Source organism: Leptodactylus fuscus, chromosome 4, assembly GCF_031893055.1.
Source record: "Leptodactylus fuscus isolate aLepFus1 chromosome 4, aLepFus1.hap2, whole genome shotgun sequence".
Taxonomy (NCBI): domain Eukaryota; kingdom Metazoa; phylum Chordata; class Amphibia; order Anura; family Leptodactylidae; genus Leptodactylus; species Leptodactylus fuscus.
The window spans coordinates 151,068,377-151,096,348 of NC_134268.1; the positions used below are offsets into that span (position 1 = coordinate 151,068,377).

General features: G+C 42.6%; 1 protein-coding gene across 1 annotated transcript; it reads left to right on the forward strand.

The window, feature by feature from the left end:
• The first annotated feature begins 217 nt into the window (after positions 1–217).
• STK17A (serine/threonine kinase 17a) lies at positions 218–27,512 on the forward strand. The gene is made up of 8 exons (XM_075271226.1): positions 218–324; positions 491–696; positions 9,536–9,748; positions 20,834–20,978; positions 22,069–22,195; positions 22,284–22,332; positions 22,416–22,592; positions 24,175–27,512. Exons 2-8 carry the CDS (start codon positions 509–511, stop codon positions 24,521–24,523), a joined length of 1,248 nt encoding a protein of 415 aa, XP_075127327.1. The 5' UTR covers positions 218–324; positions 491–508; the 3' UTR covers positions 24,524–27,512.
• The last annotated feature ends 460 nt before the right edge of the window (positions 27,513–27,972 follow it).

The window sequence follows — 27,972 nt, forward strand, 5'->3', positions numbered from 1 at the left end:
CCTCTACAGGACAGACCTCGGCTCCAGGTGACAGCGCATACGCTGTGGGAATGACATTTGACAGCTAGACCACGCCTCCTCCCCTCGCTTTTGCCTTGTGGAGACCTGGACAGTGGAGGAGGACACGCCTTGAGGGCGTGGTCATTTTAAACCCCCGGACTGGGACGTTGAGCCGCCTCGGTTCAGTCAGTCGTCGCTCTTGCTAGTGTGTGTGTTTGTGTGGCTGCCCGTCCGCCGCTACCGCTTCACGGGTCTCTGTACAGGACTACGGCAGCAGCAGCAGCAGCAGCGAAGCTCCAGCACCGGAGGCGGCTGAATAGACTGGTATGTCCGTCCTGTGTGTGGTTGGGGCATTGGCTCTTATACGGGGGGTGGCGGGCTGTGCACCCCATGTATGTAAGGTGGGAGCTGGGGCAGAGGGGATACCGCTGTCTTCTCTCTATGCTCATAGTGTATATTGGGGGCTCACTGCCTGTCCTTGTTCCTGCAGGTCGGGACTATACACAGGATGATCCCGGAGGAAAACTATGACATGATGGAGAAATGCTGCAGGACACCGAGGACTGTACGGAGACAACAGCAGGAGGAGAAGAGAGGTCATGAAAGGCCCGGCCTGCTGGGAGAGCCTTGTACCCCCATCCAGAGCCAGCCCTTCACCAGTCGCTACACCATGTCCCCAGGGCATGAGCTGGGCAGGTAAGGAGCACTACCACTGGTCACATCTGAGCTGTAGCCATTGCTAGGACATAATGCCATCCAGTGTGATGGGCGCAGGCTTCTGGTATATGGGTAATGGCCGACAACTGATGGCTTCTTTCTGATTGTTCAGGAAAGTCCCCAAAATGTGGGTTCCCTCTGCAAGCTTATCATCTGGGGGAATCCCTCTGGCCTCTGTCCTTACCACGCCTTTGGTGGTCCATGTCCGTAACATCCCCATGTCTTGGAACCGTTTATTGGTTTTCCATTTTTTAATGACCATTATTGGATTTTACTGCATTGTTACTGTGCAGTGCTGAAAAATGCAGATCAACGTGTAATGCAAGTACAGTATGACTTCAGATCAGACATCCTAAGGTTTACGTGGTGAATGATAGGGTGTCATTGCTGCCGATCCAGGTTGGATAGTAAGAGCGGAGTTCTGTCTGACAGTCCTGTTGCTGGGGACATCTTGCCTAACAACTGCTGTCTTTTGATTGTTATCGTCTACAGCAGATCCCTGGATACCTGCCTCAGATTAATTAGTTTTTTTTCTTATAAGTAACCTTAGCACTGATCTGGACACCTAAGGGGCTTGGGAGGACAAGAGTGAACCTTTCCGTCTTTCACAGCCGTATTAACCACTTGTGGTGTTTAGGGTGCGGATCCTCTTTAGTCGCATATTAGTCAGTGGTGCCTTATTGTGTACATGATGTATAATCTTCCGCTAATGTCTAGATGTTGTTGAGAAATTTCCATTTCCCCCATGAAGTGGAGATCTAGATCTGTTAGGACGTGACTGGGTGATTTCCTATAGCATCAACTATTAGTATGACACTTGCTGGTAAACAGCTACTAAGTGGTTAATGGTGTTAACAAGCTGCTGATCTCTTCACCTGTTGTCATGTCAGATGTGTCACCCCAATGATAAGGGTTCGGAGTGTATAGTTCACCTGTAAGGGGATCTCTGCTTGTTTTTTTCAGCAGATAACAGGTATTGGGTCAGGACTGTGTGTTTAGCAATGCTGATGGGCACCGGTCCCAGTCTGATGTGCGGCCTCCAACAAAGCACTCTGCTTACATTGTGAAATTCTAACAGACGCCCCAGATGTGGTTGAATTGGCAGAATATAGGAAGTGGGATTGCAGCTAATCCAGCAGTGTCTTTGTTTCATCCGTCCTAATGGGTGATAATGTGGCCGTGTTATTTTATGCTTACCCATGAGGGAGTCTGCAGACTTGTCTTTTTATATATATTTTTTTGTTCTCTGTACAGTTATGATATACGTGTTTACAGTAGATAACTCATGACATACACTTATCTGTATAGCACTAAAGTTAATATGGCGCCCGGTCAGGGCACATATTTCAGCACACCCTGGTAATGCGGTGACAGGCTGCATTCCAGGATTTTATTACTGTTCAGTTTATTGCAAACTGGGTGCAGGTGACAAATATTACATAGTAGTGGTAAGAATCTAGAGGGGACTGCAGTCTATGTCATGGATATTTGCCCGAGTAGGTAACAACTTTGTGATAATTGTGAGACTACTTTTGAGTAGGGTTATAAAGTGATGTGTGTGTATAATATATTGCATATTACATATCAGAATCGCACTTAGTATCTTATCTGATACCATCCTAAAGATGGAGATAAATTCCCCGGCTTTATACACAAGTGATAATAACTACTACTGTGGATTATTCAGGGCAGTGATGGGATTTTCTGTTATAGTATTGTGGGCTTGAAATGCCCGTACACTTCAGACTGTATCTTCCAAAATCAGCCAGACCATAGACAGAGATGTTTATCTGCAGATCACGGACAGATTCTATTTCTTGGTAGCATCTGCTGATAATCTTATGTAAATGACTAGCACAGATATCAGATTCTTGTAAGATTTTACCACATTTAGTTGGACTGGTGAGGTCTGTAGTTACATATACTATGTCTATGGCCATCTTATATGCATGGGGCTATACCAACTCTCCTGTGATGTCAGATAGCAGGAGAACAAAGTGCTGGTCATGTTGGATTTCAGTATGTCTGATCGTATGTTGTCACTGGAGATGAGCTTCTGTCTGGTGTGTATAGAGGAGTAGCTCTTGGCCAAATGAGCTTTGCCGAAGGCTATCTGAGACTTATGGCCATGCTTCCATTTGTGAAGTATAAGTATACTAGATGTGTACATAGACATTTATAAAGGGTAAGCCTATCTGTTCTCTACCTGGCAAAGAGCACTGCCAGCAATTCACCATATAATTCTGTATTAATATGACTTGTACTATGGAAAAAGTACCGTATCTAACAGAGCAGTTCAGCATCGAAATGTTTGATAAGTTGCATTCAGTAAAGCATCCCCAGCAATAACTAACTATATGGACGTAAGCCATTATTATTACTACAAACTGAAATGCCATTAGGTGGTATTTTTTTCCCCAGCGGTTGTAAGGTTGTCCTGAGACCTTATATTGTCACGGACTACACAGACTACATAGGCTTGAGTACATTTTTTTCATGTTTTATGGATTTAGCCTTATTTGTGCGTGTGATGATTGATGTGTATGAAACTTTAATTGAAGTGTAAGAAGAATGCTAAAGGCATGGGTAAGGCTGGCATGTGAACTATGCGCAGATTAATGCCTGGATCATTACAAGGACCTAAGCAAAAAGAGTCATGTGTCCGTCCACTGGGAAGTAAACAAGCTGTCAGGCCCTGATTTATCCTTCCAGGGAGCTGTCATTGATAACATAGCCACAGTAGGATTCTTGGTCCAGGGATCTGCCCGATCAATTGATGCTCAGTGAGCACATGCTTTTCATTATTCCGCCAAGTCTTTGATCAGTCTGGTGCACAAGAACATGCTTAGTGGAAGGATTTAGCCCGACTAATCTGTCCCTATGAAGCAGCCTGTTCAGTTTACTTTATTATGTGCAGTCCTGGGATGAATCAGGAGTCCGAGACACACTGGGATATGTGGCGGGTAATGTGGGATGATGCTGGGACTTGCTGATAATTTCCTGTTTGTCACGCCTGTTTTATTTGCTTTTGCGCTCCATGGACAAATTGCTTTGGATCAAAAGCTCCTGTTGATGATTAAAACTAGAAAGCCCTTCTATTCCGTCATTGTGGACACGGGCACGGGGGAAGATAGAGGACATGTTGTGAAGTATATACAAGGCTTCTGTTCACTGTACTGATAAGGCTGACTCGTGGCTTGTGGAAGAACATAGTTGGTTAGAAAACCATGTTAATAGACCATAAAGGGCGAGATATGGTATACATGTTAGTGTGCTCCTCCTTAGCCATTCACAGCAACCAAATACTGTAAATCTTCTTTTTTATATATTTTTTTTCAATATGTGCTCTTAGGGTAAAGCTCAAATGGAGTAATTGGGTGGATTCTGCCTCTACATCCACTGTAAATTCAGTTCTGAATGTGCCCTTCATCATATACAGTGGGTGGCAGAGAGCGGAGCAGGATGCTGAGAAATAAGCGTGCCGCACATTCTGTGGATTATCAGATCCAGAACCTGCTGTACTAGACTCTGTCCTCATTGGACCCATTCTTCTAAGATAAATTGGCAAGTAAAAGCCACGATGGAAAGCCCAGGTCTAAAAAGTGTTAAGGAATTTGAAGCAGAAGAACTCCTCAGATTCCTCTTCACTCCTCTCTACTTGGTCACATAATGCAGCAATATATGATATTCCAGTGTTTGTATGGAGAATAATCCCCCTGTCCACTATTATAGCTGTCGCTTGGAATGTTTCCTATACAAACTGTCTAGTGGCTCATGTCATTGGCACTGGTTGTTGTGTTGCCCGTGACCAGCAAAACTTTGGCCAAAAACTTTAGAATATGGTAAACGTTTTAAGGGCAAGCAGATTTCCAGAATAAAGAATATCTATGATTTCTAAGCTGCTGATAAATGTAGCTAACCTTTTGGTCAGTCCAGTCAATAAGATATTAAAAGGAAGTCTATCACCTCTCCAAAGCATAGTCACTGTCTCCTACTCCAATAGGATGGGTGGTGTCATAGCAGTGGGGGCATCAACTCCCAGGAGGTAAGAGGGGCCTGAGAGGTAAGAGCAGTGCTCCTGGGGAGTTAATAGGCTCACCCCAGTGTAACTGGCTCATTTGTATAATGATTCAAAGCAATTTTTTTTCCAAATATATAAAACTAACATACATAACAAACATACATTAAGTAGGGAGGGGTGAACCTAGACTCTCCGCTGCCTGAGGCGAAATATAGAAAGGTGCCCCCTTCCAAAAAATAATAATAAAAAAAATATCTTTGGTTGTGTGATTTAATTTTTTTTTTTTTTTAAAACCACCACCCCCCTTTCCCCAGCATATGATTCACCGGTTTATGGCTCACACACAGTTTATAACAGTTTTTTATACCACTCTACCTGCAGTATATGACCCCCCCCCCCCCCCACACACACACACACACACTCTTCCCCCCCCCCCTTCCTCCACCACCACACAGAGTAGAGGACAATAATTTTTCTTCACCTGTCCTGGCCGCCCTCCACTGCCATCTCCAGGGTGCACTGCAGCTGGCGCCAAGGAACGCTGGGATGCTGTACGTACCATCAAGACGTTCTTTAATGTTGTGATGCAAGTGTAGGGCCACCTAGTGGAGACAGCGAAGGGCATCCAGTACAGGCGTTTGGACAGGTGAGTAAGAATTATCAGCAGCTGCTTATTGCAATAACACAACAAGTAGCAGCTGATTAACAAAACAAAAAAAAAATCCCCCCCCTCCCCCCCTCCAGTTTATTCCATGAGGCGCCGCTTTGTGGAATAAACCTTAGGTCACCTCATGGAAGAAGCGTCCCAGGACATGTCTATATTCAGCTTGGCTGTGCTCAGGCTACCTGGTGGATGGACGAACCTCCGCTCTCATTTACTTCAATGGGAATGCCACAGATAGCCAAAGTCCAATACTCAGCTATCTGCGGCGCTCCTATAAAGAGAATGGTAGCCTGACTTCAAGCATCCACCAAGCCACATTCCTATATTCAGCCTGGCTGCAGTCAGGCTGAATTCACAGTTGGGGGGAGATGACACAATTTTCAGGCACAATGGGGGTCCTCCACAAATCAGGTGTTAGCTATCCTATGGACAGAGGATACATACTTTTCAGAACATTACTTCATTAAATGAATATAGTGCTCACTTCAGTTGGTGAGCCAGGGGCCACAGGTAGGGTCCGGGATCCAGAAAGGCAGCAGCCTCTACGATCTGCTTGTGAACCTTGCTTATTGCGTTTTCCTTAAAGATTGTGCATCTAGCTACCTTACTAAGTTTATCATATCAATATAAAGAGGAAGTGAAGTGTCTGCGTAGAGCTTCATGGAAGTGACGTCAGCCTCTTATTACTGACAAGTCGTTGCTTAGGAATCTGACTTCCAGCACCTGATAACTCGCTAGATGTTTTAATTTACAGCCAATCAGAAAGCTTTCACATTCTGGAAGACGTTGGAAGATAGAAGCATCTTATTCAGTGATTCTGGAGCTTCCGTGTTCACTAAGGCCAGGTTCACAGCTGAAAGTCTCAATCAGCCCTCTTTTGAGACCGTATATACATTGTTTTTTTTTTTTTTTAGTCTGTCCGTGATGTATTGATGCTTTGCACAGTGTATATGTCAAAGATAATGTGAATATGTCCTTAACCTGGGTGTCTGATGACTTTGGTTATTGCTATGCTTGCAGGGACCATATACCAATATCTCATTTCTACCTCCCCAATGAATTCTATGCCTTCCTGTGCCCTCTTTTAGGGATTTCTGAACAGGAGGCTTATTTACTGAACATTTACTTACTATGAAAGGCTTGGTTCACATATGCGCACGGGTTTGGGGACCCTCCTGAACGAAAACCTAAACTGCATAAAAAAGTGGTTCTTAGGAAACCTGCAGACCCCATAATCTATAATAGGGTCTGCATGGTTTCCTTTCGGTTTCCGCCTGAAAAGGGCTTGCTGCACTTATCTCTCTGCATTTTTCATGGGAACGGAATCCCACTACGGAGACCGGGCGCAGATGGGAACCGAGCCTTAATAATTTTCTTCTGTAAGTATAATTTTCCGTCCACCATCAGTTTCCTCTGTATTTCCACTTCTGTCTTTGCTACATGAGAGCCAGCAGCATCTCGGTTGCCATGTAGTAGCTTGCCCAACAATTGAATCCCCTGCCCTCAGTTCACCTATCGTGCATAGGCCCTCCCTTCTCAGGGCTGATGATCTACATCAGTGCATAAGGTCACTGTTTCGAGCAATGATGGTTTCACTGGAGGCCACCGCAGCATAGTAAACTATGTAGATGTCAATGTTTCATTAGACTGGTAGAACCTGCCATACATGTTTTGTGAGCGTTTACGATCAGTCATTCTGCTTTGTATCTGAAAACCTAAAAGCCTATCACATACGGTGCTATAGATCTGTTTGTTGTGTGGGATTCCTGGAGACTGAAAATAAGGATCCTTCATTACTGTAATCTAGTTACTGGCACCCAAAGTACCTATTGGGTCTGGTTTTGAGTCCTCCTCAGTTACGGTCCAGCAGTGTTGTTGGTTGAGGCTGGGGTCACAAAGTGTACACAACCTCACACACATTGAAATCTCTTTAGTGTCAGTAGTGGAAAGAGTCTCACTATGACCTCTTCTAGGAATCGCCATATTGTACCAACCAAAAGCAATAGCGACTAGGTGGACTGGTGGCTCTCACTGATACGAAGCAGTGGTAAAAATCAAAAAGCCTATAAATGTTTTTCTGTAAAAATTTCCCAGCAGATGAAGGTGGGGTTGATATATGGCAGCCTTACAGGATAGATTCTGCAGGATCTTCCAGTATACGGAGGGGACACTGAGGAGTTCTGCCACGTGGCCCTACCTGTAAGGTGACGGCAGTGCTGGTATATAATGGAGTAGACCCTTCATGTCTGTACCCGAGCTGAGCAGCCGGCTTGCTTTGTATGTATTGTGCAGGTGATATTTACTTGGCACTTTGATGCCAGCTGCCACTCTCTGATGACTAGTTTTCCAGGTATCCTTGTTTTGGGTGTTGGGGTAGGGCACATCCATTCTCTGGCGTGTTAATATTAATGACTTGTCTCTCGCTCTTAATGAGCAGATGGTAGAATGACACTGGAACAATTTGTAATGAATTGGAGGAACATTTGTTCCACTTGTGCGGCTGGCAGAGGACCCGCTGTAGGCGCTTTCACACGTAACTAGAGCCATCAATCTCGCCATCACCACGCCAATACTGAATGCAAGCTTTATAGTCACGGTTCTGAAATGTGCGGCTGCTACAGCTCCTATCTATATTTCCATGTATAGGGCTAGGCTCTGTTCACATACGAGTTGCTATTACTAATTTTCCTGTCATAATGATGGAGCTCGGGAAGGCTTTATTATTTGCATCCACCATATGATGACTCAGGGAGAGCTCCATGACCTTAGTTTAAATGGAAGTAGTAGTAATGAAAGAAGGGTGCTATGAGTAAGAATGTACATAGACGTATTGCTGGCGGTCATTATGTAGTATTGGCTGGGATATGGCTCTATGTACATATGTATGTATACATATCTGAGATGGAGGATCAAAATGTGGCGTGAACAGCGCCTTATTGATGGTAATTAATGAAGGACAACTTAGTAAATTTCAGCTGCCCCTCCTTATAGATGCTCAGCATATGTCTGTGTGCGCCACTTACCTCATATTCACTTACTATCTCATTTGCTTATAGGTCATAATAAATCCGTCCTAGATTTTGCCTTCCAGGTGGTTTGGTGCTATGTTCATGCATATATATATATATATATATATATATATATATATATATATATATATATATATACACCTGTCTGAACAGGCAGAACTGCAGTGTAAAGCATGAGGAAGAGCAGCAGCCTGAATCCGTGGTTAGACAATATGGAGTGTTCACCTAAAGAAATAATGGTGTGGCATAGCTGATATGGGGTCTTCATGCCATTAGAAGCAGTAGCCCTTCCATGTGTGACTAGTGGTGTGGCCCTGACAGCCATATGGTTTTCTCTTTCAGCTCTGTGCGGCCGTCCTCCCAGGCTAGCTGGTGTGAATCAATGTTTGCCTAGAAGTAGGTCAGCGTACAATGTGGTTAGGGCCGGCGCTTTATGTCCAGGCATGACTTCATGCTGCAGAAATGTGCAGGACAAAAGCATGTGTACGTTCTGGGTTTCCGTCCCACAGGGTCCGAGCTGTCTTGCATATACTAACAGATCACATCAGTTCTACCTGTAGGGTGGTTGTGTGCGTTTTGTGTTTTATTTTTTTTTATTTCAGGTGGTCAAAGTTGTCTCCACCTGGTTGGGAATCTCTTATGTGTGTGTATAGCCTTGTGTTGTGGGCTGCTTAGTAACCTCACATGTGCAAACATAAGGCTGACTGCAGTGCTGTTTGTACAATCTTTGGAGCGCTATTGTTTTGTGTAGTAATGGACAGCACAAGGGGAAAAGATATGTAAATTGTTGACCTTAAGTGCTTAAAACAGAACTGAACTTTCTGGCAACTTTTGATTTTCTGTCATTAATAAATTTTGCATTATACTGTATTAATAAATTGTCTCCTTTCTGTGAAATTTGTATTTTGCACTTTCCATTGCTTTTTTTTTTAGAGCTGTTGGTTGCAATAAATCTATATATTAATAAAGATGGAAGTTTTTTGTTAGAAGAAACTGATGATGCAGTGATCCGTGTACTAAGGAAACTTGACAAGTTTTATTATAGTTATATAGAGAAACTTTGCTACATGCAATTTGTTTAAACTTCTATTTTTTATGTCTCAGGGGAAAATTTGCTGTGGTTCGAAAATGTATTGAAAAAGAAACCGAGAGAGAGTTTGCCGCCAAGATTATGAGAAAACGGAGAAAGGGACAAGACTGTCGTATGGAAATCCTGCATGAGATCGCGGTCTTGGAATTGGCAAAGGACAACCCTTGGGTCATCAAGCTGCACGAGGTGTATGAGACCGCAACTGAAATGATCCTAGTCTTAGAATAGTAAGTACAGCCTCAGTATGTTCACCAGATGAATATGGTCCATTATTGGGGCAGAGGAGCTTTAAAGGCTGCTTCCAGTAGTAAAACAATTTTCCATATATGAATAGTATAGGTGAATATAAGACGCTTTGTAATAGATCTTGTTGTATAAATCTGTTTCCTTTTCCACTTGTTAGGCTGCTCTTCTTATCAGTCTGAATACAGAGATCTTTCTCTGCATACACCTCACATGCAGAACTCTATGGAGAGGGGAGGGGTAAAGAAGCTGCTGTGGGCTGGCTAATTAATTTATGGCCTCATTCTGTGCAGTGTGGTGTTTTATCTAGAAGACTCCGCAGAGTCAGAAAAGCTTCCTTTGGCCGGGGCCCCATGGGATGTAAACGCTGCGATTTGCCCGCAGTGGAGACGCTGTGTGAAAAATCGTGGCGTTTTACAGTGCAAGCAAAGGGGATGCGATTCATGCGAATCCCATGCCCACTTTGCAAATCGCAGCGTGTCCGCACTGTGTTTTTTTCCGCAAAGCCATTGTGGCTTTTGCAAATCGCAGCATGTCAGTTATATCTATGGAAACGCCGGCGGATTTCCCGTAGATATAATGTTAAGAGAAAGTCCGCAGTAGAAAACTCTGCAAACTTTATGTTCAAAGCGCTGCGGAAAGAACCGCAATGCGTTTACACAGCGGTTCTTTCTGCAGCGCTTTAGCGCTGTGATTACTGCCCGTGGGGCCGTAGCCTTAGGATGAGGCCCCATGTTACGGAAACCCAACACTTTTTTTGTTGTAGAGTTTGCTGCGTTTTTTGAGCCGAAATCAGGAGTGGATTGAGCAGAAGGTAGAAGTAGAAGTACTTCCTATATATTACCCATTCCTTTTGCAGCCATTCTTGGGTTTTCAAAAAAAAAAAAAAAACACATTAAAAAAGCTGCGTTTCTGCAATGTGAGAACTCAGCCTTACTCACAGAATAGCAGAGAGGAGCACTAGCAATAAATTATGCTGTCCAGCAGCCTCCCCCTCTACTAATATGTGAAGTATCTTGATCTAATAAACAGAGAACGAAACACATTTTTTTGAGACGTATTGCACCATTTTTTATTCACTTGTACTATTCTCTTATGAAATATGTCTATAACTGGAGGTACGCTTTAATCCCCAGATGTTAAATATAAGCTATTGCACTTCCACAGCATTGTTGTTTTGTCACGAGACTCTCAAATTGCTGACTACTGCCTTGCTTCCTATAGCAACTACCTTGGTTTACAAAGAATAACTTCATTGTTGTACTTTATGTATGTTTATGTACATCTTATCTGCATGTTTATCCTAGTCAGTGGAACCCAGAGGTGATGGACATGAGTAACCTCTTCCCAGCAGGGCATGAAGTGCCAAGTGCATGAATGCACATCCGTACCCCCCTTCCCCACACACACACTCAGAATCACCTGCCTAATATTGTGTAGTCCATGGCTACACAGTCTTTTCAGAGGAGGTTAAAGATTAACTTTATGTGGCGGTGTCTTGACGCGAGCAGGAATATAGTGCAAACAGGGCACTTGCCCCCGATCACCTTAGCATGTTCTTGCTATACTTAGCTTGGAAGTAATTTGTATTCTTCATTGGTGCTGGCTGGGTCTTAGTGTTTTTAGTAACCATTTCTTATTGCGGGGACACTTGAATCCTCAATCACTGGTGTCCATTGTTTTGTTTTTTACCTGTGTGAAAATTTGACTTGATTTTACAGGATTTACAAGGTTTTAACAACATATAAAATGTGTAACTCTGGCATCAGGCCCGGATTAGTGTCCCCCTGTATGAATGGAGTAGCGATGAGCCCTTGCTGCTGCATTTATTCCTATGAGACTGATGAGGATAGTGTGGTGAACTCCGGTTCTCTCTATTCACCGGTCCTATATAGACAAATGATGTCCGCTTGGATGCTCAACCACTGCTCAATTCATACATTATGACCGGTGGGCTTCCTAGGTCTCTGTCACCATTATCAAACTCTTCGCCTATCTTGTGGCCAGGTGATAGTTTAATCCCTTTAACTTGCTTTCTTACATGATTTGTGGCCTCTGGATTATTTAGCTATAATATATATGTGCCGTAGACTTGGTATCGCCCTCGTGGTGCCCTATGTATTTGCTCTCGCCTCTTCCGGTGCATGCATGTAACATGACTTTATGCATACGCCGTAAGTGTCATAGCATTTTTTTTTTCTCCTGTACTGGCTGAACTTGTATTTTATTAGGTAGGTTATAAGGTAATTGCAGTTTGGGATCCAGGCTTTATGGCTTGTGGTAGGACAATAATTGTCACATAAATCAATTGTGTATATAGAGATTCTTTCAGGCCTTCTTTTGTCTAATGTTTATATGTAAACCACTTGCAATGACAAAGTCTCCAGGAATGCAGTTCAGACCTGGAAATCATGGTTTGATAGTTTTCACCAGAAGAATCTGGATTTTTAGTTTCTTTATGATCACTATAAATGGCTTTTAGTGCAAGTTCAGGCGTCATCACTTTACAGTAAACTTGTGGATATAGCCTTCATGTTCACACCTGAGGTCTGCCGGGGGACTAGAATGATGGATAGCTGGACTGATAAGACAGTGTTTACCCATAGACTATAACTGGGTTTGTCAGGTTTCCAGCGTTACTAAAAGTTTTTTACATTTTGAATTAGATTTGCAAAAATGTTTGATTTAAAGATTTCCTCTAAGCATCTTAGTGGTGGCAGTCTGTAGTACGATCATGATTGCAAGAACTTTCTATGGTCTAGGACTTGTTGGAAGCTCAGGTGGAGCAGGTTATCTTCTCATACGTGTAGTGTCTGTGCTGATAACCTGTTCAGTCAGGACAAGTTCCAGTCCATAGAAAGTTCATGGTCGTGGATTTTGGCAACCGATCAAGACAGAAGACTATCACTTGTACTTTTGACCCTTGCCCTTACATCTTATCCTGATAATGAAAATAACCCTATCCACAATTAATCCCACAGGCAATGCAATGGGCAGAGGCAGGCAAGAAAAACATGTGCCTGGTGGGGGCAAAAGTTATGTTTTAGCCTCCTGATTTTTGTATCTATATTCATTAAAGCTGATTGAGGAATAATATCTCCCTGTAGGGAGCATTGCTTCATCTATCACTACTATATTTACCCTTAGCTTCTGCTTTTTTAAGATTTATTAGATTTAGAGCATAAGTTCTAAATAAGAATCAAAGTAAACCCTGAGAGGACTCTTAGGTGGCAGTGAGAGTCCTGCAGTGGGTGACACTTCTCCCTGGATCAGTGTGTGTACACAGAAAGCTATCAAACATAACCCGGACTCTTACTTTCTCCTAGGAGTCCTGATAGGATTTATTCTGCATTTTATTGATTGAAATCCTATGTAGAGTGTAACACAGATCTCGTCTCCTCTCCTGCCATCATATCCTGCTTTAAGGGGAGCAGAAATCACGTAATGGGTTCACTTTGTGTGTAGATAATAGTGTGTACATGTATGTAAACCTTCCAGTTCTCACGTTTACATTTGTACCACCCACACTCCACCTTGACCATCAGTTAATAGTTGTTTTCTTTGTTAATGATGGGTTTGGCCAACATATTGCTAGCGGTCTGTGTGCTAGTCTTATTTGCTGTAGCTGGCAATTGGCTTGTGTCCCCCATGTGCGAGCATTAGAAGAAAGGCTGCATTGTGGCAGTATTTGTGCCTTGGCATTGTGCCTAGTACTCACGCACCAAACACAAACAGTTTGTAAAACAAAAATCAGCTGCGGCCTGGGCCTCTGTGCTTCTCACGCCATCCCACAGTTGCCAGTGTTCCCTGCACGTCCTGGGTCACTTACCCCATGTTTCAGGGAACTCCAAAGCTGGATATGAATTCTGTGACTACTTCTCAGTAAATATGCTGCCTCTCCTCTCAATGGCAGGATATGGAGGTCAGGATAGTATAGATTTCTAGCCTATTTTGCAGCGTTGTTGGCCTTTCCCCTTCTGGTACTTGTTGTATTACTTTCCCAGGCTAAACATAGAAGAATTTATTGTATTTTCTCAAATCTGAGGAAGTGTCTCATTTCCCTGCATGTAACAATGTTCACAAGCGAAGTGTCATTTCTCAGTACCTGGGAGGGGAAGATGTATTTGTGTTAATATATCCAATCTCTACACCTATATATGTGACGCTGACACTGTTACTGGAGAAGCAAGCCCTTCTGTCTAGTCATGGACAAATCCTTTAAAGGGAATCTGTCACTAGCATGTCTTTATCAAAGTGGGGCTCATGGTAAACCTGGTAATATCAATTCCAGCTGTTCATACGAGCTTTGTGTCTGTAATGAAGATAAAATGGGGGTGGGGGAGGGTCACGTCAAACTGTTATATCTGTGGAATTCTATAAATATCCCAATCCCGACTTTACGAGTATTTCCAACCTGTGACTGTATAGCTTTGCTCCCATTACTTGAATAGAAGCAGAGATTAGATCAGATACTGACCTGTGGATAGGCCATTAGTATGAAAACACATCTGGGGCTGGAAAACGCCTTTAAGGCTAAAACCCCATGATGCGGAAATGCAGCTTCTTTTGTTGCAGATTTTTAACCCAAAACTAAAAATGGCTACAGAAGGAATGGGAAATATATAGGAAGTTCTTAAGGCCGGGTTCACACGGAGTATTCTGGCTCGTCATTTGGTACGTAGACGCCGCGGGAGGATTTGCGGGCCGTATACGCTCCCATTGTTTTCAATGGGAGAAGGTACCGTACATGCGGCGCTATTTTGCAGCCGTGATTTTGCGGCGTCTACGTACCAAATGACGAGCCAGAATACTCCATGTGAACCCGGCCTTATACTTCTCCTTTCTGCTCAGTCCGCCCCTGGCTTTGGCTTAAAAAAAAAAAAAAAGCAACAAAATCTGCAACATAAGAAGCTGCATCCCTGCAACGTTGGGCCTTTAGCTGAGGCCCCACATTGAGAAAAAGTAGCTTTTTTGTTGGAGATTTTGTGGTGGTTTTTTTGAGCCAAAGCCAGGAGTAGAGTGACCAGAAGGAAGAAGCATAAGATGTTCCATTATAATTTCCATTCCTTTTGAAGGAATTCTTGGCTTTGGTTCAAAAAAACCGCATCAAAATCTGCAACAACAAAAATCTGCGTTTCTGCAACATGGGGCCTCAGCCTTAAAGGGAGTCTGTCACCAGGGTAAAGCATATTAAACCAGCAACACCGATAGATCAGGCTCACCTGATCGTAACACTTTTCCCCCTGAAAACTCATGCCTCCGTTGCAAAGATAGTCATCTGTAGATATTACAAGATATTTATTGACAGTATTTCTGAAAATGCAAATGAGCCTTCAGGAGCACTGAGGGCGGCTCCAGTGCTCCGGACTTCTACATTCATTCCACAGGGATGGGTGAGCAGGGTATATTAGAGCGGAGTGGGACGTAGCAGTTTAGAGCAATGGAGCCGCCCTCACAAATTAGCCGCCCTAAATTACAAAATAAATGAATATCTCCGTAATGGAGGCACAGACTTTCATGGGGATTAAAGAGTTACATTCCAGTAAGCCTCGCCTATCTAAGGGTCAGTTCACACGTGAAAACCGCCTAGCTTATTTGTGCGAGGTAAAAAACCTCGAGGAGTTTTTTTGACGCTGTTTTTTGCATTCCACGCGGTTTTTGACGAGGTTTTTGACGCGGTTTTCGCTAGCGGTTTTCGCTAGGGTTTTTTTTTCCTATATGTGCTATAGAAACTGCAGGCGAAAACCGCGCGGTTTTTTGCAAAAAACCGCGCGGTTTTGTGTGCAAAAAACCGCGCGGTTTTTTACCACGCGGTTTTCGCCTCCCATTCACTTCTATGCAATTCTTCAGGCGTTTTCCGCCTGAAGAAAGGTCATGTCCCTTCTTCAGGCGGAAAACGCTAGGAGGAAAAAAAAAGCTAGTGGTCTACATAGACCACCATGTTAAAGGAGAGGTTTTTGAAGCGAATTCCGCTGTCAAAAACCTCCCCTTTGCCCACGTGTGAACTAGCCCTAAGTGTGTAGCTGTTTTATGCTTCACCCTGGGAACAGACTCTCTTTAACAAATCAAGATTACTGCAGATTTTTTGATGTGTTCAGCACCAAAAAATCTGTGTTAATTTACTATACTATACATTTAGATGTGGATTGGCAAAGAACAGCCTGTACAGTATTCAGGGCATATATGTAAGCCATGCTGTAGTACAGAATGTGGGCTTAGCCTAAGGGTCTGTGCCATCTAGTTCGCAAGACCCATTATAATGCAACCTATATGGGATAGCATGTAGCCTGTATTGAGCAGGCATCCATGTTTTGCAGCATGTCTCTACCAGCTGACATGTTAATCTTCTCTTCAGTGTGAGGTATTACGTTAATATGGCGTGGCCTGCATGTGACAGGCTTCCGTATCACTTGTCTCCTCACCTATTCGGGCAGTAATCCGCTGCTTTCTGCTGATGCCTCTCTGAATTCCCCCTTATGTTATTCTGGTCGGCTGATACCTTTTTACTAGACACTGAATAGATTTTATTATATATATAGTATATGTGTCAGCACAGCAAAATGGCTGACTGATGGGGGTCTGGTCTGACTGCTGAGACCCTTACCCATCCTGAGAACAGGGGCTGTATCAATGGTTGCATAGCAGGGGCAATCCTGTACTTCAGCTATCTCTGACTCTCTCATTGAAGTGAATGGGGGTACGCAGCCAGCATGGGCATGGCTATAGTCAGGCTGTATGCCCAACGTGGGTAATACTCCCCTGTTCTCAGGGTCAGCGGTCAGACAGATAAATAGCTGAACAGTGGGAATCTATTAGCCAAGTTGCGTATCTTTGGCGCAGATTACAGCTTTGTGCTACTTCTGTGTTAGTTTTCTGGAGCAGATCTGCTAGTGCAGAATGTGTATGAATTATTCAGTTTTCAACCTCTGCCATTTATAATGGGAGTTTACGTCTAGAAGCTTATGTCAGGTGATGTGATGAGAAATTCACCAGTGTGAGCCACACAACAGTGTACTGTACCAGTCTGTGTCCTACTATATCACAAATTTACATCCCTGCGGCAGTCATTGGCACACATCAACAGGGATTCAATGAAGTGATTTGGCAGCGCCAGTGTCTCCTCCACTTCTGTACATGCTCTAAGATGTGGTAGAAGGAAGGAGACAGGTAGTTGTTCATGAAGAAAAGATGTCAGCCCTGAAATAGCTTAGAGCATGACTGGCTTCTCTGTGGTCTTCTCCTCAATCATATCTTCCATAGACATAAAAGGAGACAATGACAGAATATGGCAGCCATAATACGAAAGGTTCCTCCTACCATCCATCCAACCTTAGAGATAAAGACAAGCTAATGTGGGAATGTACTGCCATTGTAGTCCTGGCTGCGTTGTCAGACTGGTGTAGTAGTACGAGGGAGTGTTATTTACTGTAATGGCAGTAGTTTATATAAAATATTGGGGTTACAATAAGATCCTACTGGATTTTATCTTAGCCCCAAATCATAAAAGCATGGGCTGATAAGTGATACAAGCATTGTGTTCGTGAGAGGCCATGCTTTCATGTGAACATCCATCTGAAGCGTGGGCTGACAGTCTGACATCAAACTTTTTTTTTTTTTTTTCCCCCCCTCAGGCCAAGTTTGGTCATAAGCTATCTTTATATATATATATATATATATATATATATATATATATATATATATATTATTATTTTTAAAAATGAGAATATATTGGCAAAAGCAAATCTGAGTTGCTCAGTTTTCTGCTCATTTTAGTGTTTTGTATGGCTTTGAAGAGGCAAATTTTTTTTAATTTTCCATGTTATCTATATGTAAAAAAAAAAAAAAAAAAAAAAAAAAACAGTTCTTGCCACTAAGCCAAATGTAGTTTGTGACTTGCGGTCTCCTGGAGATGAACCATAGGCCATAGACCCAATGGTCTGGAGTAGACCCTATTGACTTCTAAGGGAGAGTTTTCTCGGCATGCTCTGTGATCTCTGAAGAGGTCATTGCACAGCTATATTAGGCTGCGATTTTGTTGTGATAACCAATAGACTTTGATACCAGATTATAAATGAGTCCCAGTTGCTTTGACTTTTATGCTAAGAAAGACGCTCGCAGCAGGTTTGGGATTTTCGTAGTGGTCATGTGGAGGACACGGCACAATCACATTCACAAACATTATTTGCATTTTTGCAGTACGACACTGCGGTCTTCATGTTGCACAGTCAACGTCAACAGGTAGCCCTAGCCTCAAGCCTCAGGTCTGTCGCACACCCGCATTAAAGCTATGCACAGCCTCAGGGTTGCGTGGAGCCATGATACAGCGCCCACACAAGTGCAATGGACCTTTCTATACGTCTGTCATGCATTAGCTGGTTCCCTATGTACAGATCTGCTGTGTGCGTGAGCCTATACTGTGATAGAGGAGCACATACTCCAGCTTTTGGGTGGGTTTTTCTGCTTGGTGTAGTCTGCATAAAAGGCATTATCTTTTGTAACAATAAAGGCTTTTCTAAAGGTTGCACGCTCTTGACTTGTCTGCAATTTCACGCTCATTGATGGTATATAAATATTTCTTTTCAGGTGGTTATTTCACTTTTCATGAGCAGACACCTCTTCTGCCTTTAAAATTAGTATATTGTCTGTGAAATTCTCCAGAGGTCTCATTGATGGAGTCTTTTATATTTGTTGGCCATGCCTTGTCTTCTTGTTTGGATAGGATACAATAGTTCTCTTTACTGCTTACCAGGAAGAGAAATTCTTGAGACGTTTCAGGCTGCAATATCTAGACCTCTCAATACCTGGAAGGCATCTGTATGTAGTATGTAGGTGGATCATGTCCCCATCTTTGTCACTAGGTCCCCACCACCTGCCACTTGGCCATTGACTTTAAGAACATGGCCTTCTGCTGCCTGTGGCATGGTGATGTAGTCATTGTGTGGTGGCAGGCTCTCATATCTCAGTCACCTGCTAGAATGGCCTTAAGTGTATTTGCCAACTATAATAAAAGGTTGACGTTAGTCACAAGATGCCTGATATGAGTATAATACAGCAAGTCAATAAAAGTCTAGATTCGCAGCATGTGACACGTACACACAGATATGTAACTGAACTGAGGGGTCTTCTGGCTTACAGAAACATGGCTTCTTTCCTCTGAAAATGCACCACACCTGTCTGTAGGCTGTAGCTAGGTCCCAATAAAAAGCGGGATTGCAATTCCACATACAACCTATGAAGCGCTCATGTTTTTCTAATCCTAAACAACTGATTTAATAAAACTGAATACTGTTAATGGTTGACTAGTGCCTTTTAGCACTGTAGTCCCAGGTTTAAAGAGGTAGCCTAAGATTTAAAGGGAAACTGAGCACATTGATATCATTCTATGGGAAAAGATACAGTTCCTGTCACTTATTCATTGAAGCCTCTGCTCTTTGTATTCTATGCTAAGGCATCACCCAGGCGGTCCATTCAGTGATTGACAGTTATCTCTGTATGCACAGTCGTAGAGGGGAGGCTGTCAGTCACAGATATGACGTCACAGAATAGAGCAGTTACATAAACTGATAAAATATAAGTGATGCTGAATCTATTCTCACACTACTATGTCTTAATCCGCTTCTCCTGCTCTATAACATGCTACCTGCAGGTTACACGGCAATTTTATGTGACCTCTTTGCTTCTTTCTCTGAAATGGCACCCCTGGACAGGAGTGGTGCTGTGTCTGCGAAGAAAAAAAAATAAAGGAAACCTCATTTTCTGTTTGATTCCTTAGTACCTCTCAACTAACCTCTCTAATTTGGGGAGTGCACAGACAATCTTCATGTGTTCCTTATGTCTGTCATGTTCTAATCCTTCCTATAGCATTAAGCCCTAGCACTTGTGAGCAGGGAAATGACACTGGGAACAGGGAATAAGGACACTGCTGTGTAATGTATATTGCCTTCAGCAAACACTTACTGTCCTGAAGTTTTTTGTAATGTATGGGAGAAGTTTCAGAGACCTCTTTGGACTTTAATAGGGTGCATAAAAATCCCTAATGGAGCAAGACAAAGTAAAGGATCCGGACTCCCTCCTCAGACGCTCTCTCGTATTCGTTATTAAACCCAGTGCCAGCTAAAGTGTAACTATAGTACAGTGAAGTGCTAAGCTGTGTGGTTACTATACGAAGGTCTAGTCGTATTGTAATTCAGTAAGCGTGGACGTTTCATCTTCACTAGCCCCCGGTAAAGCATCCAAATGATGATGTAACCGGTTACACAAGCTGCGCTCATTGTGTGACATTGCTGTAGGCCTCCTCTATTGTGTTATCTCAGGGGCACCGCTCCATGTCCCAGAGAGCACTGAACCCCTCCCGTCACATAAGATCCTGAGCCCTTCATTACATAACCTCCAGACAATTGGTGAATGATCCTCATTATTGTTATTATATACTTTATATAATTGTCTGCTTCCTCCAAGGAGAGAGGGACTGTGAATGGCCAGTATATAGGTGGTGGGAATATATTAGAGGGATTTGTTATTGTATTAACCTGGCGTGCATCTTCTGAACATATTTGGAAATGTCACGCATTGTACTACTGTGTTTTATCAATTAGACTTAGACATGATCCACTAAAATATTACTTCAGCATACACTTAGTAAGGCAGTCGTCTGTTACAGAGCGGAAGCCCACCACCTTTTATGGTCCAAGGGTTCGATCACATTGATCCTCTCTGCTATAAAGCTGCCCAAACACCCCCCGTTTTCTTGATCTAGCTTAGCGTAGGACTTACTACCTGTCTGTCCCTGCTCTTGTCTTGTGAATGTCGCTTCTTTTCTGACTACATGAGCCACTATAACCTTCCCTGTGAAGTATTGAGAAGACCTTTCTAGAGACTACTAGTACTGTCCTCATAAGTGCAACACCGCGTGGTTATAAGTTTCTATAAGCAGTGATCGCGTGGCTTTAGGATGTCTGTGTCACTGGCCATAAGTATTTTCCTTTTATATATGGATTTCTTCCAGGGTGTCTGGTCTTATGGCAGTTTAGGAGTTATTGCCTTGCCGTGATCTTCTTTCTATTCCTCAGTGCTGCCGGCGGTGAAATCTTCAACCAGTGTGTAGCAGAAAGGGAAGAGGCCTTCAAAGAAAAGGATGTCCAGAGGCTCATGAGACAGATCTTAAAAGGAGTTTCCTTTCTACACAGACACAATGTGGTCCATCTTGACCTGAAGGTAAGTCAATAGAGGCTTTTATACATTCGCTAGCTTCTCCAGGCAATAGTCCTCATGAGGCTTCAGTTAATGTTACACTTATACAATTGTGAAGATGCATTGTATATAGATGCCAAAGGTAGGTGGGGGGATGTAAGGCTGCGTATGGCGTATAGCAGAGACTTGTGGAGTGGAAAGAAATGTAATTGTTGCTTTTAGTCAATATATTACCATTTTGTTTCTCTCATCTTGTGGTTAGTAGTATATCCTCTCCCTCTTTAATATGTCATTTATAACGTGTGCAGTTAGCTCGGCACATATAAATCATATAAATGGCTGTACACTACAGAGTCAAACACAACCCATATGCTTGAAGAGGGGGAAATAGAGCTTTAATAATTGATCCAATGGCTGTGTCGCTTGTTCTAGCGAGACTGCAACTGCTGATCAGACAAATCCCTTTCCAATTGTTTAACCTGCCGCTGTGAAGGATCAGCACTAAATGCTGGACAGATTGTTACTCGAGGAACATTAGGAAACTGATCATTTAGGACAATCGACGTGAGTGAAATCCTTAGTGGGCACTTATAGTGTAGAGTTCCTGAGTCTGTGGCTTTAGAAAGAAGATAGGCCTCATCAGTCCAGAGCCCTCCCAATAGGCCGGACTCTTCAGGTGTGACTATTGTGGTGGGAAATGTAGGGATTTAACCTCAAAATGCTTAGCCGTGTATAAAATCTCACTGCCCATATAAAACCACTGCTGAAATGGTGCCAAAATTGCTGCCATTTGTGATGGAGAAGCCTTGGCTTACCAATATACTGAGAAAGGCATGGCTGGCTCAGTGTCACCATTCAGGAGTTTTCAGTGGATCCATAAAATATCTGGTATGGCTTCATCTAAAAGTGGTCTTTATTCTTAAAATGTCCTTCAGAAGCATGGATTTTAGCTTGCATGGGGGTATTATATGCCTTTATTTAGCTATTATGGTGAAGCAGATGGAGATCCTATACAGTGCTCATCAGGGGTCAGTGACAGCAACGCGTGAGTGGTAAGGTATATGGAGTCATTTGCAATTATTTTACATGTATATCGTCTTCTCCCCATATTTAGCCACAAAACATTTTGCTGTCTAGCGACTGTCCACTAGGAGATATAAAGATAGTGGACTTTGGCCTATCCAGAATAGTCAATAACAATGAAGAATTGAGAGAGATCATGGGGACCCCAGAATATGTTGGTAAGCATCCTTCATGAAACCTGCATTCGGGTGGATTTGGTTGGGACATGCAGTGGAGTAAAGGTCTCCCTTTCTTCTTTTGTTTTAGCACCTGAAATCCTGAGTTACGAGCCAATCAGCACAGCAACAGATATGTGGTAGGTTACATATTCTTTTCTCCCGATTCATGTTGTATTGTGTATGTGGTGTAAGCTCATGGCTTATTTCCCTCCATCAATAGGAGCATTGGCGTATTGGCATATATAATGCTCACCGGTACCTCTCCCTTCCTGGGTGATGACAAGCAGCACACTTTCCTCAACATCTCCCAGCTGAACATCAGTTTCACAGAAGACTTTGAAGGAGTCTCAGAGCCCGCCGTGGATTTCATGAAAAAACTTCTTGTGAGGGAACCCGAGTAAGTGGTCATCCATAGTAATGACAGCTCTCCATGGCCTTGCATTTCCTTGGCTTATCTCCTGCTTCCTGCCTGTCCTCTCTGTTCCTGCTGACTACACACTTTGACTTGCTTACTCTGCGTGTCTAGTACTAGTTTTTCCGGGTGTTGTTACTTAAGAGCATGACCTCATCGATGTATGTATTGGACTAGACATCACATCATAGGAAGGTAGCGTCGAGTATTAGGAACAATGGATGGTTCTATTCTGCTATAGTGCCCTTGACATGAATGATAGTAGTAAGAATATATTGGAAATCTCTCATGTCCAGGTGAAGTTGTCTAATCTTTGTCTTTAGTCCTACATAGAAAACAAACCGTTGCTACAGAATTATGGCAAAGAAAATATAATTCTGCACATAATTGCATTTTGTTCAAGGAGGTAGCGGCGGCACATGGTAGTATTATAGCATGTCCTGATTGGAATTTAGGTCAATCCTTATCCACCTCAAAGCATGGACATATGGTTTTGTTTTCTCTATCAACTTTTACTATGTTACACTTTGGCTTGTAACATGTCGCAAGGTAGAAAGGAAAAACTATATTCCTTAAAAAAAAATAAAAAAAAAATTAGCTTGACTGCGGTCTGATATGCCTTTTGATGTAAAGACATTTAGAACAGATCTCCAGTCTTTCCCTCTGTCACCTGGTCCAAAAAACGGAATTTAACGGTTTCCAAAAAAGCACTTTATTCTATTGAAATCTTCAAATAATAAATTGCCTAAGTGTGTGTCTTCATATAGTCAGACATTGGCAGTATGAGGGTATGTAGTGACCATTCCCAGAGTGATACCACTCAGTTGTTCCTATGAGAAATGTATGAATACATTGACATCAGAGGAACTGTATAATGCAGAGTTATAAGAAAAAATGTCACAGAATTGTTAATATTATGTGGGATACCGTTTAATTAAACCTAAGCTAGGAGAGTTGACAGGTCGTCATTAAAGGGAACCTGTCAGCTGTTGTGTGTGTGGGGGGTTTTTTTTCCATTTTTTTTTTTTAAAAATTGGTCCTGCATGCTAGTCTGCATATAGCGGCTTCATCTAGTCATTGCAATGATCCATATCTAGTGCGGTGTGAGTGACATGTCCCTCACTGTTGGATGTCAGTCTGAGATAGAACCTAAGTGTCAGCCTCACAGGGTGTGACTTAGAGCCATCATCACCATGTTCCCTTTGTGTGTTACATGCATTGCATTACAGTCTGTATGGTCTGTATAATATTAACTAAAGGTGGCTCCTCTACTGCTTAAAGGAGTTGTCCAGACAAAAATGGAAAACCCTTTTGAAGTTTGAATAAGCTGGGGGCAGTGAAAAAAATGCATACGTGTCCCTGTTGCTCCGAGCCTCCCTAGTCATCTGTTCCCGCAGCGTCATCCAGAAATGTGCTGCAGCCACTTGGCCTCAGCGGTCACATGATGATCCTTTTTCTGTGTATTTAGCACATGTATAACAATCCTGTTTATAGTGATAGGTCCTTCTGATAGTTCCTAGAATGTTATCACGCTGAAGGCTTAAATCCCACTGCTCCTGTATTTCAGAGGCCGCGCAACAGCAGAGGAATGTCTTCAGCACCCTTGGCTGGCCGAAGGTGACCTCCCGGATCTCTACTCTAGTGCTATGAGTACAGTGCAAGACCGCAAGCAAATCCTGCCAGCTGAAGAGGACGAGGATGACCTGAAAGCAGAAAATTCCCTGGAAGCCAGTCCAGCCCAGCCAGACACTGATGGACAGACTGTGACAGAGGAGTTGATATTAATGGCTTCTTACACTTTGGGACAGTGCAGACAGACAGAAATTGAGAAACAGACTGAATCTAAAGCCATTACAAAGCGGTTTAAGTTTGAGGAGCCAATGCTGCAAGAGATACCAGGAGATTTTATCTACTGAGCCCGGGCACTTGCAGATGTGTGACTTTTACAGCTTGGACTTGTTTTTCTTTCTAGAGTCATGGAGCCTCTTGGTAAACCAGAAGCAAGTCAGCCTTCTGGTAAGGGCAGCTGGTCATCATGGCGATAAGAATCCAATTCAAGCGTGCCATGTTAAGCATCTCCGCGTGAGCAGGCTCTGTCTGCGTGGTTGAAAATATATTTTTTTATTTATTTTTAGATTTATTTTTTTTTCTATTTTGTGGCTCGTGCCTAATTCACCACCACAATATCCCATTCGTATATGGATTTCATGAATTGGCAGCAGGATAACAGAGTAAGACCAAGATTGGTCAATTTCTAAAGACTGGAAACGGATGTTTTTGGGTAGCTTTGCTTAAATCTGGGTATAAAAAAAAAAATGTATAAAAAGTTAAAGAAATATGTTTGTCTAGCAAAGCTGAAGCGTGCCATGGATTGTGGTGGAGGCAGCCATGTTGTGGCTCATAATAATGGTTCTGTGAACATGTCTACAAACTACTTGTATGGACTCTCTTACATGACAATATTCCTTGCCATAAATGAAGATAAAACCTTGCTGCAAAAATATTGTCCTTGGAGTCTCTCTCGAAAATGAAAAACTTGAGTAAGTACATGTGAATAAGCCTCAAAATTTCATACTGTTGAGACTACAATATGGCTGCCTCCAATGCGTACAAACATTGGCATTTTGTGCCACTCCCTTAAAAAAAAAAATAAACCCACAACAGCGTTGTAAATATAAAATATATATATATGTATTTGTGGGGGAGGGGACAAAATATGAGATTGAAAATACAGTAATGCAAAACTGTACTGGTAAGAGAGCGGCTCAATGTTTTGTTAGTCATCGACCACAATACCACTTCAGTGTAACCTTAACCATGCAGGTGCCAAAATGTGTTGTAACCACTTAAACCCTGTAGCAGCTTTTATTTAGGGTGAAGTTCTGGACCAAGTATTACCATAACACCGATATAAACACTAGATCTATTCCCAGTGCATTCTAGTTTGCGGTGCGGTTGTGACAGAAGTAGTGTTACACTTTATAAGTGATAGAATAACCCGAAGTAAAGTGTCTGCTGTGGTCAGTGACGCGCACTAAGGCTGTGTACGCATAGTCCCATCATGTCTATTGGCAATAATAGCACAGTATGATAGGAAGAGTCCCGACAGCCCCAATTGTGGGGTTCAGCAGTGCTATGGATGGTAGTCATGTGATGGATCTGGCTGTGGATTGTGTTATAAACAGAACTGTGAACATCCCATGTTCCTAGTGTATGGATAGTTTCACTTGCTCCACTATATGGTCGTTCATAAGATTATATGTAACTAGTGCAGTTTTGAGCAGCTCGGTGAATAAGGACACAAGTTTGCACTGCTTTGGTGTAGTTTTATATCATATGATACATTTTGGGTATTTTGACAAATCTCACAATCTTTTACATCTATAGATGCATGGAGCTTTATATTTATACTGACCATCCATTCCCTTACACTAGGTCCCCTCATATACAAAGAACTCATTCCTCAATATGTCCTAAGTGCCTCCTACCTCTTTGTACATATTCTGTGCCACACTCCACACTTCTCCTCATAGCTGCTCATTGTGTTGGCTACACGGTGTTATTTCCACCATGCTTCAGCTGGGCTGAGTTCACATCCATAGTAACAGAAAAACGAAAATCCAGGCTTGGACAAATCTGACTTTGAGAGACAAAATGAGATCCTGATAGACATTGTTATGCCGTATAATGGTGCACTCTATCACTTCTGATGGCATGAGCTGTGACTAAACCTGACCCGCATGTGAACATAGCCTTATTTGTTGCATTGTGAATAGCCGATCTTACATAATAATCTTGAATATGTGCTAGATCTGGGCCCAAATATCATCTTAATGTTACATCCTGCTGACACTCGATAGTTAAACCCATTCTAATTACATAGTCTTAAGGTAATTGCAGTGTGTGCAAGTGTTCACAAGTGTGAGATGCCGCCATGTTCGCCTTGTACTGTGCCGCTCTACATGTAGATCCCTGCTTGTCTCAGGGCTATCCACTCCCTGTAATGGCAGACAGTTTAAGACATGGTAGAATTACAAGTCCACACAGTAAAAAGATCTTTGACATTGTTCAGTTTGCATGGTTGTCCTCTATGCCAAGTCAGGTGCCATTGATAATTGGCAAAATATGTACCATCTGAAAATGCCAACTAGGATCAGTTACTACAGCCATCTTGTATGCTGGATAGATCACCAACAACAGCTGTCGTAGTAAAATTATGGTCCACACAGCAATGCAAGATATAAAGTCAGAAGTAAAGGAGCGCTTTGGTTCTTGCTTGTGTTTGTAGGTAGGTTCTGACCCAAGTGCATGTGACTGTATTGATTCCTCTGCTTAAGTATATACAGCTCAGTGTGACACAGAATATCAGACTAAGCAGACTTATTCCTAGTCTCCTCCAAAAACTGGGACGTTGTGCTGAGAAACACGAGGGCAGCCTACATAAACATCAGTATTTTCAAGTCTATTTTTTATCTCAGTGGAAATATAAACTACTAACACAGGACCAAGTCATGGCTTCCCCTCCTCGCTCTATGGGAGGGCCAGCCAAGTCTGCTTGCCTACTGTTTACATGACAAGAGAGGTTGTGTAGCGCGCTTTCCTAATGCAAGGTATCACAAGGCCAAGATTACATTCATCTGGCTGCTCGAAGATCTGCAGTTTGTCCATTTTTATATGTCCGTTGTGCCTTTTTGTACAGTCATTTTAAATAAACCAGAGCTGTTTTGTATAGTTCTATTAAAGTTTGTAAGTTATAAGCAGCCTGTTAATAAATATTGTGTTATCTTTATTACTGGAAAATAAGATGTGTTTCTACTGATGGAATTTTTCAGGCTGGAAAAGCCGATCCATGCATTTGAAGCTGTTTATAATAAAGAAATCTTCCACTTTGTGGATGTTCGGTAACTTGTGTCTTATCTCTTTGGTCAAGGTGATCTTAAAATAGCCATGTTTCTGCAGTCCACTATTTGGGTAAGGTAAGCAGTCAGTACAGTCTCTATAGTAGCCTACACACGAGATGGCTGCTAAGCCTCGGCAACTGGGTAATGGATTGGGAACTGTTGGGTTGCCCATATAAATTATATCGATGGCAGGTTCTGGTAACTTTAAGGTAATGTGTATAGGAAAACAGGACAGGTCTATAGAGCAATATGTAATAATGAAGAAGCCATCAAACACTTTTAGGCCAGGGCCCCATGGGTCAGAAAAGCTGTGGGAAAAATTGTATTGTTTTACAGTAAGGGCAAAGTGGATGGGATTCTGGCAAATCTCATGCCCACTTTGCGGTTAAAATACCGTGGTGCGGATACGCCGTGATTTCCAAAATCGGCAAAGGTGAATCTTGCAGTAAATTAAAAGATCCACA